Source organism: Hippopotamus amphibius, chromosome 2 (genome assembly GCF_030028045.1).
Source record: "Hippopotamus amphibius kiboko isolate mHipAmp2 chromosome 2, mHipAmp2.hap2, whole genome shotgun sequence".
Classification (NCBI taxonomy): domain Eukaryota; kingdom Metazoa; phylum Chordata; class Mammalia; order Artiodactyla; family Hippopotamidae; genus Hippopotamus; species Hippopotamus amphibius.
In genome coordinates this window covers 176,964,208-176,977,759 of record NC_080187.1, presented here as the reverse complement: position 1 = coordinate 176,977,759, position 13,552 = coordinate 176,964,208, and the positions used below count along the sequence as shown (strand labels likewise).

Here is a 13,552-nt window from a genome sequence, read left to right as displayed (position 1 = left end):
GAAAGGCTACAACTGAAATAAAAATATACCCCAACTCATAAAGCATCTTATAAATCGTTATTTGGCAGAGCACTAGGCATTAGGAGGTAAGAATATTGATGAAAATCCTTATATCAACAGGTAGATTCAGGAGAGTATCAAGAACAAGGGGTCTTTATATTTTTGGTCACTCTTTTTCTGGAGTTGTTGTTATTTTTTCTAAACCCCAGAATATACTTGTTTTTCTTTTTTCAACTTGCCCAAATAAATGTATCGAGAAAATAAATTATCTGTGTTTGTGACTATCTTATATGTATGCATATGTGAGGACAATAAAAATGATTTTCATTAAAAACTAATTAAAAGCTATTTTCATAAATTGTAGGACTTCACCTTCACCTCAAGCTCTGGGTTAGGAAAATAATCTGATAAAGCTTATTTATTCATGAGGGATCTCGTCCCCTAGGTGAGCCATTAACTGCCTCCTCCTATGTTGCTCTGGGAAAATCAATCTTATTCTATGAGACCATTCCCTGCACAGATTAAAGTCATATAGGCCTTCCATGCTCTATTTGGTACCTCTTTTTACTAACCTCTGTATTATTAATTAGCTATTTATTTTCTACTTTGGGGAAATTTCAAATAATTCCATATGCCAGATGTGATTTTTCTGAAGATGCTGCTATTTCAGGTTTGCTAGAGAAAGGTGGGTGAGAAGGATGTGCAGAACAGATTTATTTAGATTGTTGTGTTTTGTTAACTAAGATATTTTCTGGTAACTAAATCACCACTAGAGATTTCGAGATGTGATTTAGTTGTGGTATAGAAGAGGAAATCCAGAAGAGAAAGAGTTGAGAACAGTAGTTGAGTCAATGGGGCCAGACTTGAAAAATACTTGGCAGGGAAACTACCTTGGTCTTTAAATGGGGACAAAGGAGGTGCCAGGAAAAAAAAGTATTGTTTTTTTGTGAAACTTGAAATTAGAAGAAAAATTTATTGTTCTTAGGTTGGTTGATCCTACAAATCTTGATCGATGTTTAATGTAACATCAGATAGCATTGTTTCACTGAGTTCCTCCCTACTCAAGTTCAAGGATAAGAACCATGATGTGGGAGAGTCAGGCATGATTCAGGAGGCACACAGGAGTGTAACATTAGGATGTGTATAGAATGCTTAGGTTTAGCTCTTGATTCAGATTAGTTTAGTGATAAACGTCCACTCCAGAGTAGGTAATAGCATTAGTCTTGGTTGCCAAAGACAACTTCTACGTAAATAAAAGTATGCAAATAGAAGTATGCAATTTAGGCTGTATTTGCCAAAGAAGCAGGAATTGCATGTTTTTTCCTCCTACACTGACCATTTAATCAGTTATTATAATAAAGGACCAAGGAGAAAAATTCTGGTGATTGCTGAGGTCAAATACTCTAATTTTTTGAATTGAACCCCAGTCTTCCTGAAATTTTAGAGAACCTTCATATCTGGGTTTTTTGTACATCCATTTTTTTCATTCAACAAAAAAAGCTTCTTACGCTTCTGTTATGTTTCTAGCATTTTCTGGGGGTGCTGGGAATACAGAGAGAAAGACACAATTTCATTCCCCCATGAGTTCACAGCTTGGTGTTGAAAGACAGAAACAGAAAATTATATTGCATCATTGTGCACCTGGAGCAGGAACAGCTGAGAAGTGGAAAGGTAAGAAAGGGAGGAGTATTCTTTAGGAAAATGTCTCATTAGAAAAGAAGTGGAAGAAAGGGGGAAACTTTGGTTTCAAACTGAGGATCTGCTATATCTATCCATGAGGCTTTTTGTCAAATTTTTTTTTCTTTTTTTTTTGTGAGAAGATTTATTTATTTTGGTTATTTTAATCAACATTTATTTATTTAACTTTTTGGAGGTACAATTGAAACATATCATTGCATAAGTATAACTATACAACATGTTGATTTATACATTTATAATGCAATATGGTTATCACTGTAGCTTTAGAGGACATCTCTATCATATCACATAATTATCATTTTGTGTGTGTGCGTGTGTGACAGGAACAATTGTGATCTAGTTTCTTAGCAACTTTGAAACTTATAATACAGTATTATCATCTAAAATCACTAGGCAGTTTGTTAGATCTCCAAGACTTAAGTATCTACTGGTTGCCAGTTTGTATTCTTAAACAATATCTTCCCAATTCCCCCAAGCCCCATTCCCAATTCCCCCATCCATCATTCTACTCCCTGTTTTTACAAGTTCTGCTTTTTCAGATTCCATAGATAATTGATATACGGTATTTGTCCTTCTGTGTCTGACTTATTTCACTTAGCATAATGCCCTCAAGTTCCATTCATATTGTCTCAAACGGCACAATATTCTTCTTTCTTTTGACAGAATAATATCCCATGTATATGTACAACCTACAGAATGGGAGAAAATATTTGCAAACCATACATTGGATAAGGGATTACTATCCAAAATATATAAAGAAATCATACAACTCAATAGTAATAAATTAAAAACCTAATTTTAAAAAGGGCAAAGGAACTAAGGATACATTTTTCCAGGGAAGGTATCTAAATGACCAACAGGTACATGAACAGATTCTAAACATCACTAGTCATCAGGGAAATGCAAATCCAAACTACCATGAGATATTACCTCACACCCATTAGAATGGCTATTATTAAAAAGACAAGACATAAAAAGTGTTGGAGAGTGTGTGGAGAAAAGGAAATCTTTATCCACTATTGGTTGGAATGTAAATTGGTTTAACCACTATGGAAAACAGTATGGAGTTTCCTCAAAAAATTAAAATTAAAACTAGTATATGATCCAGCAATTGTACCCTTAGGTATAGATCCAAATAAAATGAAAGCAGGATGTTGAAGAGACATATGCACACCCATGTTTATTTCAGCATTATTCACAATAGCCAAGATATGTCAAATATTTTCTGAGAAGAAAAACTCAGCTCCTGTCTTAGTGAGATTAGCTTTTCCTTCTAAAGCCTTTCATTGGGTGTGTGGCTAGGGCTCTTTGGAACATTAAAGATGTAAGCTAATTTTTAATTCCTTTTCTGTATTTTTCCACTTGGGCATGTGAGTCTCTAGTCTCAGAACTTGAGGGAAGTTTCTATGAGCATTCTTTTTTCTTTTTCTCTTCTATGTTATTCTTTTCATCATTGTTTTCTCTATTTCTTATTTCTTTGCTTAATTTTTCTTGTTTTTTTAACTTATTAATTTAATAAGTTTTTTTCCTTCCCAGCCCTCACCATCTTTCAGTTTCTCTTTGTATGCTTCCTTTATTTTCATCTTCTAAATGATCTTACATTAAACAATTAAATTGAAATTGCAAAGGAATTAATTAAAATTAATTTAGCAAACACCGACTTCCTACAACTGACAGTTCTGCCTTCTGAAACTATCCTAGGAGCTGAGTATGAAGACAGAGAAGAATAATACAGGAAGCCCTACCCTCTAGTGCTTGGAAACAGAGGACATAAGTTATGCACATGTAACTATACCACAGGGTGAAAGGTGCTATGATAAATACAAAGTGCTATGGGAAAGGAGGGGGAGAAGATTTCTTTTCTAGCTAGAATTTGGGAGATTTTACGAGATGGGTGGCATTTAAACCGGTCTGTGAAAACCAAGCAACATTTCAAGATAGATGAGGCAGGGTATTTTACGTGGAGGGTATGGTTTGAAGAAAAATAGGAAAAGATAGTTTCAGAGTTGGTGAAGGGAGTGATCTGGCTAAACATAGGGTGGATAGCACTGGGGCCAAACACAGAGGCCCTAGAATACCATGGTTGTTCTTTAGCCAAAGAGAAATCACCAATTTTGAGTAGTAGAGTGGCATGGCTAGTGTTTTTGGACTATTAATCTGCTGTAAAATGGGCTGGGATGGGCAGAGGCTGGGGGTTGGGGGCACTTTGAATTTTGCAGGACCCTTGTATTTTCCATTTCTGCTGGTTAATCCTCACTACTGTATCATCTTGAAGCTCTGATCTACTGGTTCATTCCCTATTTCTATTTTGGTGTCTCTTTCTTGCCTACTTGGATCCCATTTCATCTCAACCAAATTTCAGATAAATCATGGAAAAGTTTGACTTTTTTTCTTTCTCAAATACTTAACCTCCAGGATACCTGAGGATCTTTTCCTCTGCTTTCAGGTTTTTCCTTTATTTATTTGATGGTGATATGATCAAATAAAAAAAAAAAGGAACAGTAATAGGCAGAAATAATTTTAAACATCTGTAAAAATCTAAAGTTTGTGCAACTTATTGACAGTATAGTTACTAAAACAGTCTTTCTGATTTCTAGTACAGTTTAAATTCACCTGCCACTACCCTAGTGTTCTTTTTGCTGTAACAAAAATCTTTATTACGTAAAACATTTCTTTGTACCTGCACACATTCTTTTCTCCTTCCCCTCCTGATTCAGTACAACACATGGCACTTTTATTTTGCAAGGCTAACCCTTCTTACCTCTATTTTTGATTTCATACATCTTTGTTACTCCAGAATCTTACAATTAATTACTTCTGGCTCTATGCCCTTTCATATTCTCCTTTTCAGCTTCTATGAAATGCTCATTTCTCATGTTTATTAAGTTCTTAAAAAGTCCTTTATTTTGCACTCTATGTATTCTGCTCCTTTTTATTTTTAAATTGTATACTCTCAGTAGACTAACTTTTTTAACAAGCTACCTTTAATTTAACCCTGGGCAATCTGAGTTCCTCCCTCCATTCTTCCTCCCTTCCTCCCTTCCTCCCTTCCTTCCTTCCTTCCTTCCCTCCCTCCCTCCCTCCTTCCCTCCTTCCCTCCTTCCTTCCATAAATATTTATTGAGCATATCTGATGTGTTAGGTATATTCTAGGCACTGGCAATACATGAGTGAAGAATTCCTAGAAGATCCTTGCCTTCAAATACCTATTTTCTTATTAATGATCCTGGCACCACTGAATTAACTCTCAGTTTTCTTGATTCCATTGCAACGCTCTTTCCGTTCTGGAAATAATCTCATATTTTGGCTTCTAAAGCTCTGAATGCCCTGGTTCTCTGATACCCTTTCACTGTTTTTGTTTCCTTTTCTCATACTTTAAATCTTGGGCTTTCCACCAGCATACCTGACCTTTTCTCTAGATATATATTTCTTGTGGCTTCAATGATTATATCTCTGCAGGTGATTTCTACCTTACCTCTCTAGCCTTAGCTTCTTTTAAAAACTACATAAATAAAGCCCTCCTCAACTTAAACCCCACATGGCTACTCCTCCACCACGGAGCATTTCATCCTCCACAGCCTGGCTTTCTAGGGTCTCTACAATCTCTTTTCTCCATATCTTTACATTTTATCTCGTTTGTCCCTCCTACACAGAATTATTGAAGCTGAAAAAGTCATTGTTCTCTCCCCCAAACTGCTTGCTCACTCTCACCTCTGTACCTTTGCATATGCTGTTTTCTCTCTCTGGAATGCCTCTATCCACCTTTCCTTCTTTTTATTATTTTTAAAAAATTGTGAAATATATTCCACAGACAGAAGGGTTTATAAAACACACATGTATATTAAAAAATAATAAAAAGAATCCACAAGTGATGGATGACTGAGTAAAGTGGGGTATAGTTTCCCACCTATTTCCATCCAATGTGGGACAATTTGATGGAGCAAAAATGACTCCAGAGCTCTGTGTGGTGAGGGAGGCTCTGTTGGGTCTACATTGAAGTTAGACTCCTTCCTTCGCCCAATCCTGCTTCCTCTGACTTTCCTTTAAAGGTGTTGATCTCTAATAAGCAGCTTATACCCCAACTCCACCTCAGTGTTTGCACTTGGGGAAGCCAAAGGGCTGTATTGCTCCCCTTGGTTTTGGCAAGATCATTTTTGTCAATTTTGTGTCTATATCCATGGGTGATATTGACCTGAAAATTTTTTTTCTCATGTTGCACTGGTTAACTTTTAGTATCAACATCATATTAGTCTCATAAAATAAGGTAGGGGAGAAAGTTTTCTCTCTTTCTTTTCAATTTATGTAGAATTGTAATGATCGATTCCTTGAATTTTTGGTGAATCTTGTCATTAAAACCAGAGCTGTGTTTGTGAGAAGGTTTTGAAAACTACTGATTTAAGTTATTTAATTTCTTTAATGCAGCTATAGGGTTATAGGAGTTTCCTATTTTATTACTTGTGGTCCCTGCAGAAAACAGTATACTCAGTAGAGTAATACAGGGAAGATTAATAATGAAGAGCGTATGTAGAAGGGTGAGGATAAGATTAAGGGAAACCAGTAAGCAGGGGTGAAGCACCCCAGAGTGGTTGCTGGAACCTGTAAAGAAAGTTATTTATCTCCAGAGGGCTGCCCCACTGGTGAGAAATGTAGGCATTGCCAGCCTGAGGCCTGCTGAGACTGTCAGGAGATTAATATCCTTATCTTTCCCTCTCTCTTCCTGGCCTCCCACTCCTTCTCATTCCCTGCAATTTGACCAAAACCAACCAACAGTGTGGGAAAGGGAGACCAATTTATGAGGTCCTTCAAGGTCAGCCCTAGAGGTACAGTCAGGTGGACAAGGGGGTCAGTGGATCTAGAATGTCCAGCACAGTGAATTCTGGTAAGTTATGTTTTTCTAGATATTTGCTCATGGTACCCAAAATGTGAAATATGTTGCCATAACGTTGTCCATTATAGTCTTTACCTATGCTTTTAATGTCTGTAACATATCTACTTATGTTCCTCTTTTGTTCTGTTTTTTTTTGTTTCTTTCCTCTTTTGTTCTTAATATTAGTTCTCTGAGTCATCTCTCTCTTTTCCCTTGATCAGTCTCACCTAATAGACTTCTGATGTTGTGTTCAAAGCCATCATGGAGATGCCCAAACTGTCCATAGACTAGTTCTTGATCCTAGGAAGATCTCAAAATACCTGGAACAGGATGAAAGATCAGCCTCCACACTCTCTAACAGTTTGAAGTTCCTATGCAATAGTAGAAGCAACAATTTATTGCCATATAATACTTAGTACCTTTGCTTTGCTTTCATCCCAAAACTCTGTTGAAATTCTTTTTATATTTCTCACTTTAAGTGGCTTCCTGATGTCAGAGGAGAACCCACGGTGGAAATTTTAAGCAGTCTGTAATAACAAGGAAAGTTGGTGGGAGACAAAGTGAGATTAGGACCAGTGGATTTAGAAACTTTGTCAAATTATTTAAGTGTCACTGGGTCATGGTTTTACCTAATGAAAAATGGTGATAGTTAAAATTCAGACTTTATACATTCTTTCAAATAGCCAATGTGGTGGCTTTGTATTGTGTCAACTTGGCTAGATGGAGCTACATTCCCCAGAATTCTTTTCTCCTGTATGTTTCCAACTAGGAAGAGTTGCAAGAGAGATTTTTTTTTTTTCAATATTTCGAGGGCAGAAGTAAAGCAGCACCCATACTTGTAGCTCAAACATTTTGTCATTTCTCTGCTGGCTTTATCTCATTAGTGTGAGGGAGTGGCTGGGACTACAACTGCCACACCTTCCTTGGGTTCTTTCTTTAGCTTCTCTGGCTTGTCGGCCAGGTGTGTATTTAGTTGTGTGGTGAAGGGCCCCGGCTTCTGCATTACATCCACACCATCAAGGTCAGAGATGAAGAGCACTGACACTGGTTTTAGTCTGTCCTTGCAGTCTTTAGCTCTTTTATTTTTTTCTTTACTTGAAATATAGTTGATGTACAATGTTATGTTACTTTCTGGTGTACAGCAAAGTGATTCAGTTATATATATATATATATATGTTTATATATGTATTCACATTTTTTCATATTCTTTTCCATTATAGTTTATTACAGGATATAAAATGCAGTTCCCTGTGCTACACAGTAGGACCTTGCTGTTGATTTTATATATATATTAGTTTGTATCTGCTAATCCCAAACTCCTAATTTATCCCTCCCCCACTCCCTTTCCCCTTTGGTAACCATAAGTTTGTTTTCTATGTCTGAGTCTGTTTCTGTTTTGAAAATTTTAGATCCCACATATAAGTGATATTATATGGTATTTGTCTTTCTCTTTCTGACTTACTTCACTTAGTATGATAATCTCTAGGTTGATCCATGTTGCTGCAAATGGCAACTCTATTCTCAGTTTTTTGAGGACCATGCATACTGTTTTCCATAGTGGCTGCACCAATTTACATTCCCACCAACAATACAGGAGGGTTCCCTTTTCTCCACAATCTCTCCAGTATTTGTTATTTGTACAGTCTTTAGTTCTTGATCGTGGGTTCCAGTTTATTTTTGTTCTCCACCATTTTACATCCATCTTCCCTTCCTAACTGCCTGTCCTGTGGACTTCAAGCTACAGCATAAAATGCAAGGACGACAGAGTTGCAGAGACTGTTGAATCAGTTCCTGCTGGATCAGTAAGATCAAGTCATTGTCACAAATTCCTTGGTATATTACCTCGTGGTGGTTCTGCTTCTCTAATAGAACCCTGAGTAATACAGCCAGTAATCCCAGTTTCTTATTTTTCCTGTTCTTTCAGGCAAATTTGGAGGCCAAAGTGACTGAGACCATGGGGGGAGGAAATCATTCAGTGGTGTCTGAGATTGTGTTGGTGGGACTCACCAGTTCTTTGGAGATACAGCTTGTCCTCTTTCTAGTTTTCTCTGTGTTCTATGTAACAGGTATTTTAGGAAACCTCCTCATTGTGCTCACAGTGATCTCTGACTCCCATTTACACTCCCCCATGTACTTCCTGCTAGCCAACCTCTCCTTTATTGACATGTGGATTTCCTCCAATGCAGCTCCTAAGATGATTTCTGATCTTTTCAAGAAGAGAAAAGTAATTTCTTTCCAAGGATGCATTGCTCAGATGTTCTTAATTCATGTTATTGGAGGAACTGAGATGGTTCTGCTCATTGCCATGGCCCTTGACCGTTATGTTGCTATATGTAGGCCTCTCCACTACTTGATCATCATGAATTTCAGGACTTGTATTTTACTCCTGTTTGCTGCCTGGTTCATTGGAATCATTCACTCACTGATCCACCTTGTATTTATTGTAAACCTACCATTCTGTGGCCCCAATAAAGTGGACAGCTTTTACTGTGATCTTCCTCGATTTATTAGGCTTGCCTGCACAGATTCTTACAGGCTGGAGCTCATGGTCACTGCCAATAGTGGATTCATCTCCCTGGGAACTTTTCTCATTTTGATTATATCTTATATCTTCATCTTGCTCACTGTTTGGCAATGTTCTTCAGGTGGCTTGTCCAAGGCCCTCTCTACACTGTCAGCTCACATCACAGTGGTGGTCTTATTTTTCGGTCCATGTATTTTTGTGTATTCATGGCCACTTCCCACAGTGCCAGTGGACAAATTCCTTGCTATTTTTGACATAATTATTACCCCATTTCTGAACCCTGCCATCTACACTTTTAGGAACAAAGAGATGAAGGTGGCAATGAGGAGACTATTCAGTCAGGTGTTGAGTTTCAGGAAGCTGTTTTAAGTGATTTTTGATATCAAGAAAGATAAGCAACTTTATCATTCCCTGCCCATGCCACAGATGTGAATCCAATGAAACACAGCACTATAGATGCTTCGTTTGCTAGTTTAATTACCAATTTCCAGAATTTTCTTAATGTGTTTTCTGCCTATAACCAAGAAGGATGTGGTATTCTTCTTTCTTGCGCAATGTGACGGAATAAAAAATATGAATATAGGACAATTTCCACATTTTCTTGTCCCTCCCTGATAAAGAAGAATCTGGACTGGCCTCTTTTATTTCTTTTCCCACTCTGGGTTCTGGGGAGGATCCTCACTTGTCAGATTGAGTTTTGGGGTTTGTGATACAGAATCGGAAGAACAGTGCTTTGGAAACATGACAAAATTTGCAATTATTCAGGATAGTTTTTTTTTTTTTAAGTTCAGTACTGAGACGTGTGAACGGCTGTAATGTGTGAAAAACAGATGAAAGATAAAAAGAGCATTTTACAGAGCTATTGTTAGCTATCTCTTCCCTTCAATATACTGTATATTGCCTTCAATAAACAAAAGCAAAGAGTTAAAGTTATTTTGAATTATTTTTGAGTTTTGAAAAATCACAATATCAGCCTGAAGTTGGATCACTGGGTTGTGGCTTCGTAAACATTTCTGCAAATGCACATGATGAGTGTGAATTAAGCCTTGTAACCACTACAGGTTTTCAAAAGCTTTGTCCCTGTGCTGTCTATGGATTTGAACAATGGGGGCCAGGTAATGAGCAAGGACAATGACCTATTTAATAATCCTGTCCCAGCTAGTGCTAATCCTTGCCCTAATTATATTGAAATCCGCAATGATTCCTCAGATTTAGGTAACTCTTTGCTTTTTCAGTGACAGAGCTACAAGCCCAGACTCTTGAGCCAGACTGCACGACTTCAAAACTTAGCTTTGCTTTTCACTAATACACAAATTGCTTAACCTCTTTATGCCTAAATTCTGTTATCTGTAAAATGAACCATCTGGAATTTCTGATATTCAACTGTTTTTGACTTACAAAAAATGGCATTTCCTTATGGCTAAAGGTAACTTCCTCATAAAGTTAAAAGGATTAACTGAATTGATATTTGTAAAGTGCTTTAAACAGTTCTTGGTCTATAGTGTTACATAAGCGCCTGTTCAATAAAATGAAATAAAACATTAAAACCACTTTCAGTTTTGACGACCTCCTTCCATTTGTTGTCTACAAATTATTTCTTTCCTTTCTAACTCTGTTTATCAGGCATTGATTAAGAAATTGTTCTTTTTCTAAGAGGAGTAGAGTGTTTTAAATTATTAAATTCCTTGGATAGAGAGACTTCAAAATGTCACAATTCAATTTTCTATACTTTCTGTCTCTTGTATTCAAATTGCATTCTTATATGCTCTGCAATAGTTCTAAGAAGCGTGTCTTGGTTATCTATGGTGCTTTTTATGATTTAAACAGTTTTTAAAATTTAAAGTTGAAGTATAGTTGATGTACAGTGTTATATGTTACAGTATTATATAAGTTATGTAACAGTGATTCACAATTTTTAAAGGTTATATATGTTTATATTATATATAAAAGGTTACCAATTTACAGTTACTATAAAACATTGCCTATATTCCCTGTGTTGTACAATATATCCTTGAAGCTTATTTCATACATAATAGTTTGTACCTCTTAATCCCCTATCTCGATATGACTCCTCCCACTTCCCTTTCCCTACTGGTAACCATTAGTTTGTTCTGTATATCTCTGAGTATGCTTCTTTTTTTTTTTCTTCATGAATACTTATTTATTCATTTATTTTTTAAAGAACTTTTATTGAGATATAATTGATATACCATATATATTTAGTGTACAAATTGATATATTTTTCTTATTAGTAATGTATATGTGGCAATCCCAACCTCCCAATTCACCCCACCCCAAAGCCCCTTGCTTCTCCCCTTTGGTGTCCATATGTTTGTTTTCCACATCAGTGTCTCCATTTCTGCCTTGCAAACCAGTTGATCTGTACCATTTTTCTAGATTCTGCATATATGCGTTAATATACAATATTTGTTTTTCTCTTTCTGACTCACTTCACTCTGTATGACAGTCTCGAGGTCCATCCGTGTCTCTACAAATGTCCCAATTTCACTTCTTTTTATGGCTGAGTAATATTTCATTGTATATATGTACCACATCTTCTTTATCCATTCATCTGTTGATGGACATTTAGGTTGCTTCCATGACCTGGCTATTGTAAATAGTGCTGCAATGAACATTGGGATGCATGTGTCTTTTTGAATAATGGTTTTCTCTGGGTATATGCCCAGTAGTGGGATGGCTGGGTCATATGGTAATTCCAATTTTAGTTTTCTAAGGAACCTCCATACTGTTTTACATAGTGGCTGTATTAATTTACATTCCCACCAACAGTGCAAGAGGGTTTCCTTTTCTCCACAGCCTCTCGCATTTATCGTCTGTAGATTTTCTGATGATGCCCGTTCTAACTGGTGTGAGGTGATACTTCATTGTAGTTCTGATTTGCATTTCTCTAATAATTAGTGATGCTGAGCAGCTTTTCATGTGCCTCTTGGCCATCTGTATGTCTTCTTTGGAGAAATGCCATTAGGTCTTCTGCCCATTTTTTGATTAGGTTGTTTGTTTTTTTGATATTGAGCTGGATGAACTGTTTATATATTTTGGAGATTAATCCTTTGTCTGTTGATTCATTTGCAAATATTTTCTCCCATTCTGAGGGTTGTCTTTTCATCTTGTTTATAGTTTCCTTTGCTGTGCAAAAGATTTTAAGTTTCATTAAGTCCAATTGTTTATTTTTGTTTTTATTTCCAGTACACTAGGAGGTGGGTCAAAAAAGATCCTGCTGTGATTTATGTCAAAGAGGGTTCTTCCTATGTTTTCCTTTTTTTTAAAATATAAATTTATTTATTTATTTATTTATTGGCTGCGTTAGGTCTTTGTTGCTGTGCGCGGGCTTTCTCTAGTTGCAGAGAGCGGGGGTTACTCTTTGTTGTGATGCATGGGCTTCTCATTGCAGTGGCTTTTCTTGTTGCAGAGCATGGGCTCTAGGCCCACAGGCTCCAGCAGTTGTTGAGTGTGGGCTCAGTAGTTGTGGCCTGCGGGCTCCAGAGCACAGGCTCAATAGTTGTGGCACACAGGGATGTGGGATAGAACAAATGTCCCCTTTATTGGCAGACGGATTCTTAACCACTCTGCTACCAGGGAAGCCCCCCGTGTTTTCCTCGAAGAGTTTTATAGTGTCTGGCCTTACATTTAGGACTTCAATCCATTTTGAGTTTATTTTTGTCTTTGGTGTTAGGGAGTGTTCTAATTTCATTGAGTCTGCTTCTTTTTTGTTATATGCACTAGTTTGCTGTAATTTTTAGATTCCACAAATAAGTGACATCATACAGTATTTGTCTTTCTTTGTCTGACTTATTTCACTTACCATAATGCCCTCCACATCCATCCATGTTTTTGCACATGGCATTATTTCATTCTTTTTTATGATTGAGTAGTATCCTATTGTATACGTATATATACCACATCCTCCTTATTATCTACAATGGTTTTTAATGTGCTGGAATAAGTTACCAAAGAGACTAGGTAATGAAAAAAATTACATATATAGAAACTCAGTTATTCAAAAAAGATACTGAATATTCACTATACTCTAAATCTTGTGCCAGGAGCTGTAGAAAACTGTGTAAGAAGTGTACAACTCAATTTTAGGAAGGGACAATGGGTCTCTGAGGCACAAATCATTGCAAGTAAGTATGGGGTGTGGTAGAGTGGGGAGACTCAACAAAAAATTTGAGTAGAGGGGATTCATGAATTTATAGACATCATGGAATGGAGTTAAAGGCCATGCTGATCAGTCTTCTGAGGTAAGCGCATGTCCTGGCAAAGAAAGAAGCTCATGGAGAGCTCTGGAGGCAAGGGGAGACTGACACAACAGCATGACAGGGAATGGATACCTACTCTACCTCACTGTCTAATCAGGGTCCACAAAGCCTGAAAAGATTTCACCCTGTCAACTTCATTGAGCCCTTTTATTCTTCTTAGCCATTCTGGACTTTCTGTTGCTTG

The 13,552-nt window shown here is 36.9% G+C and overlaps 1 protein-coding gene across 1 annotated transcript; it reads left to right on the top strand.

The window, feature by feature from the left end:
* The first annotated feature begins 8,512 nt into the window (after positions 1 to 8,512).
* On the top strand, positions 8,513 to 9,457 carry LOC130845611 (olfactory receptor 4F15-like). Its single transcript, XM_057723094.1, has one exon. The coding sequence runs from the start codon at positions 8,519 to 8,521 to the stop codon at positions 9,455 to 9,457; it is 939 nt and encodes a 312-aa protein (XP_057579077.1). The 5' UTR covers positions 8,513 to 8,518.
* Positions 9,458 to 13,552: the final 4,095 nt, after the last annotated feature.

Coding starts and splice junctions, on each gene's coding strand:
- LOC130845611 (XM_057723094.1), top strand. CDS start 8,519: ATGGGGGGAGGAAATCATTCAGTGGTGTCTGAGATTGTGTTGGTGGGA.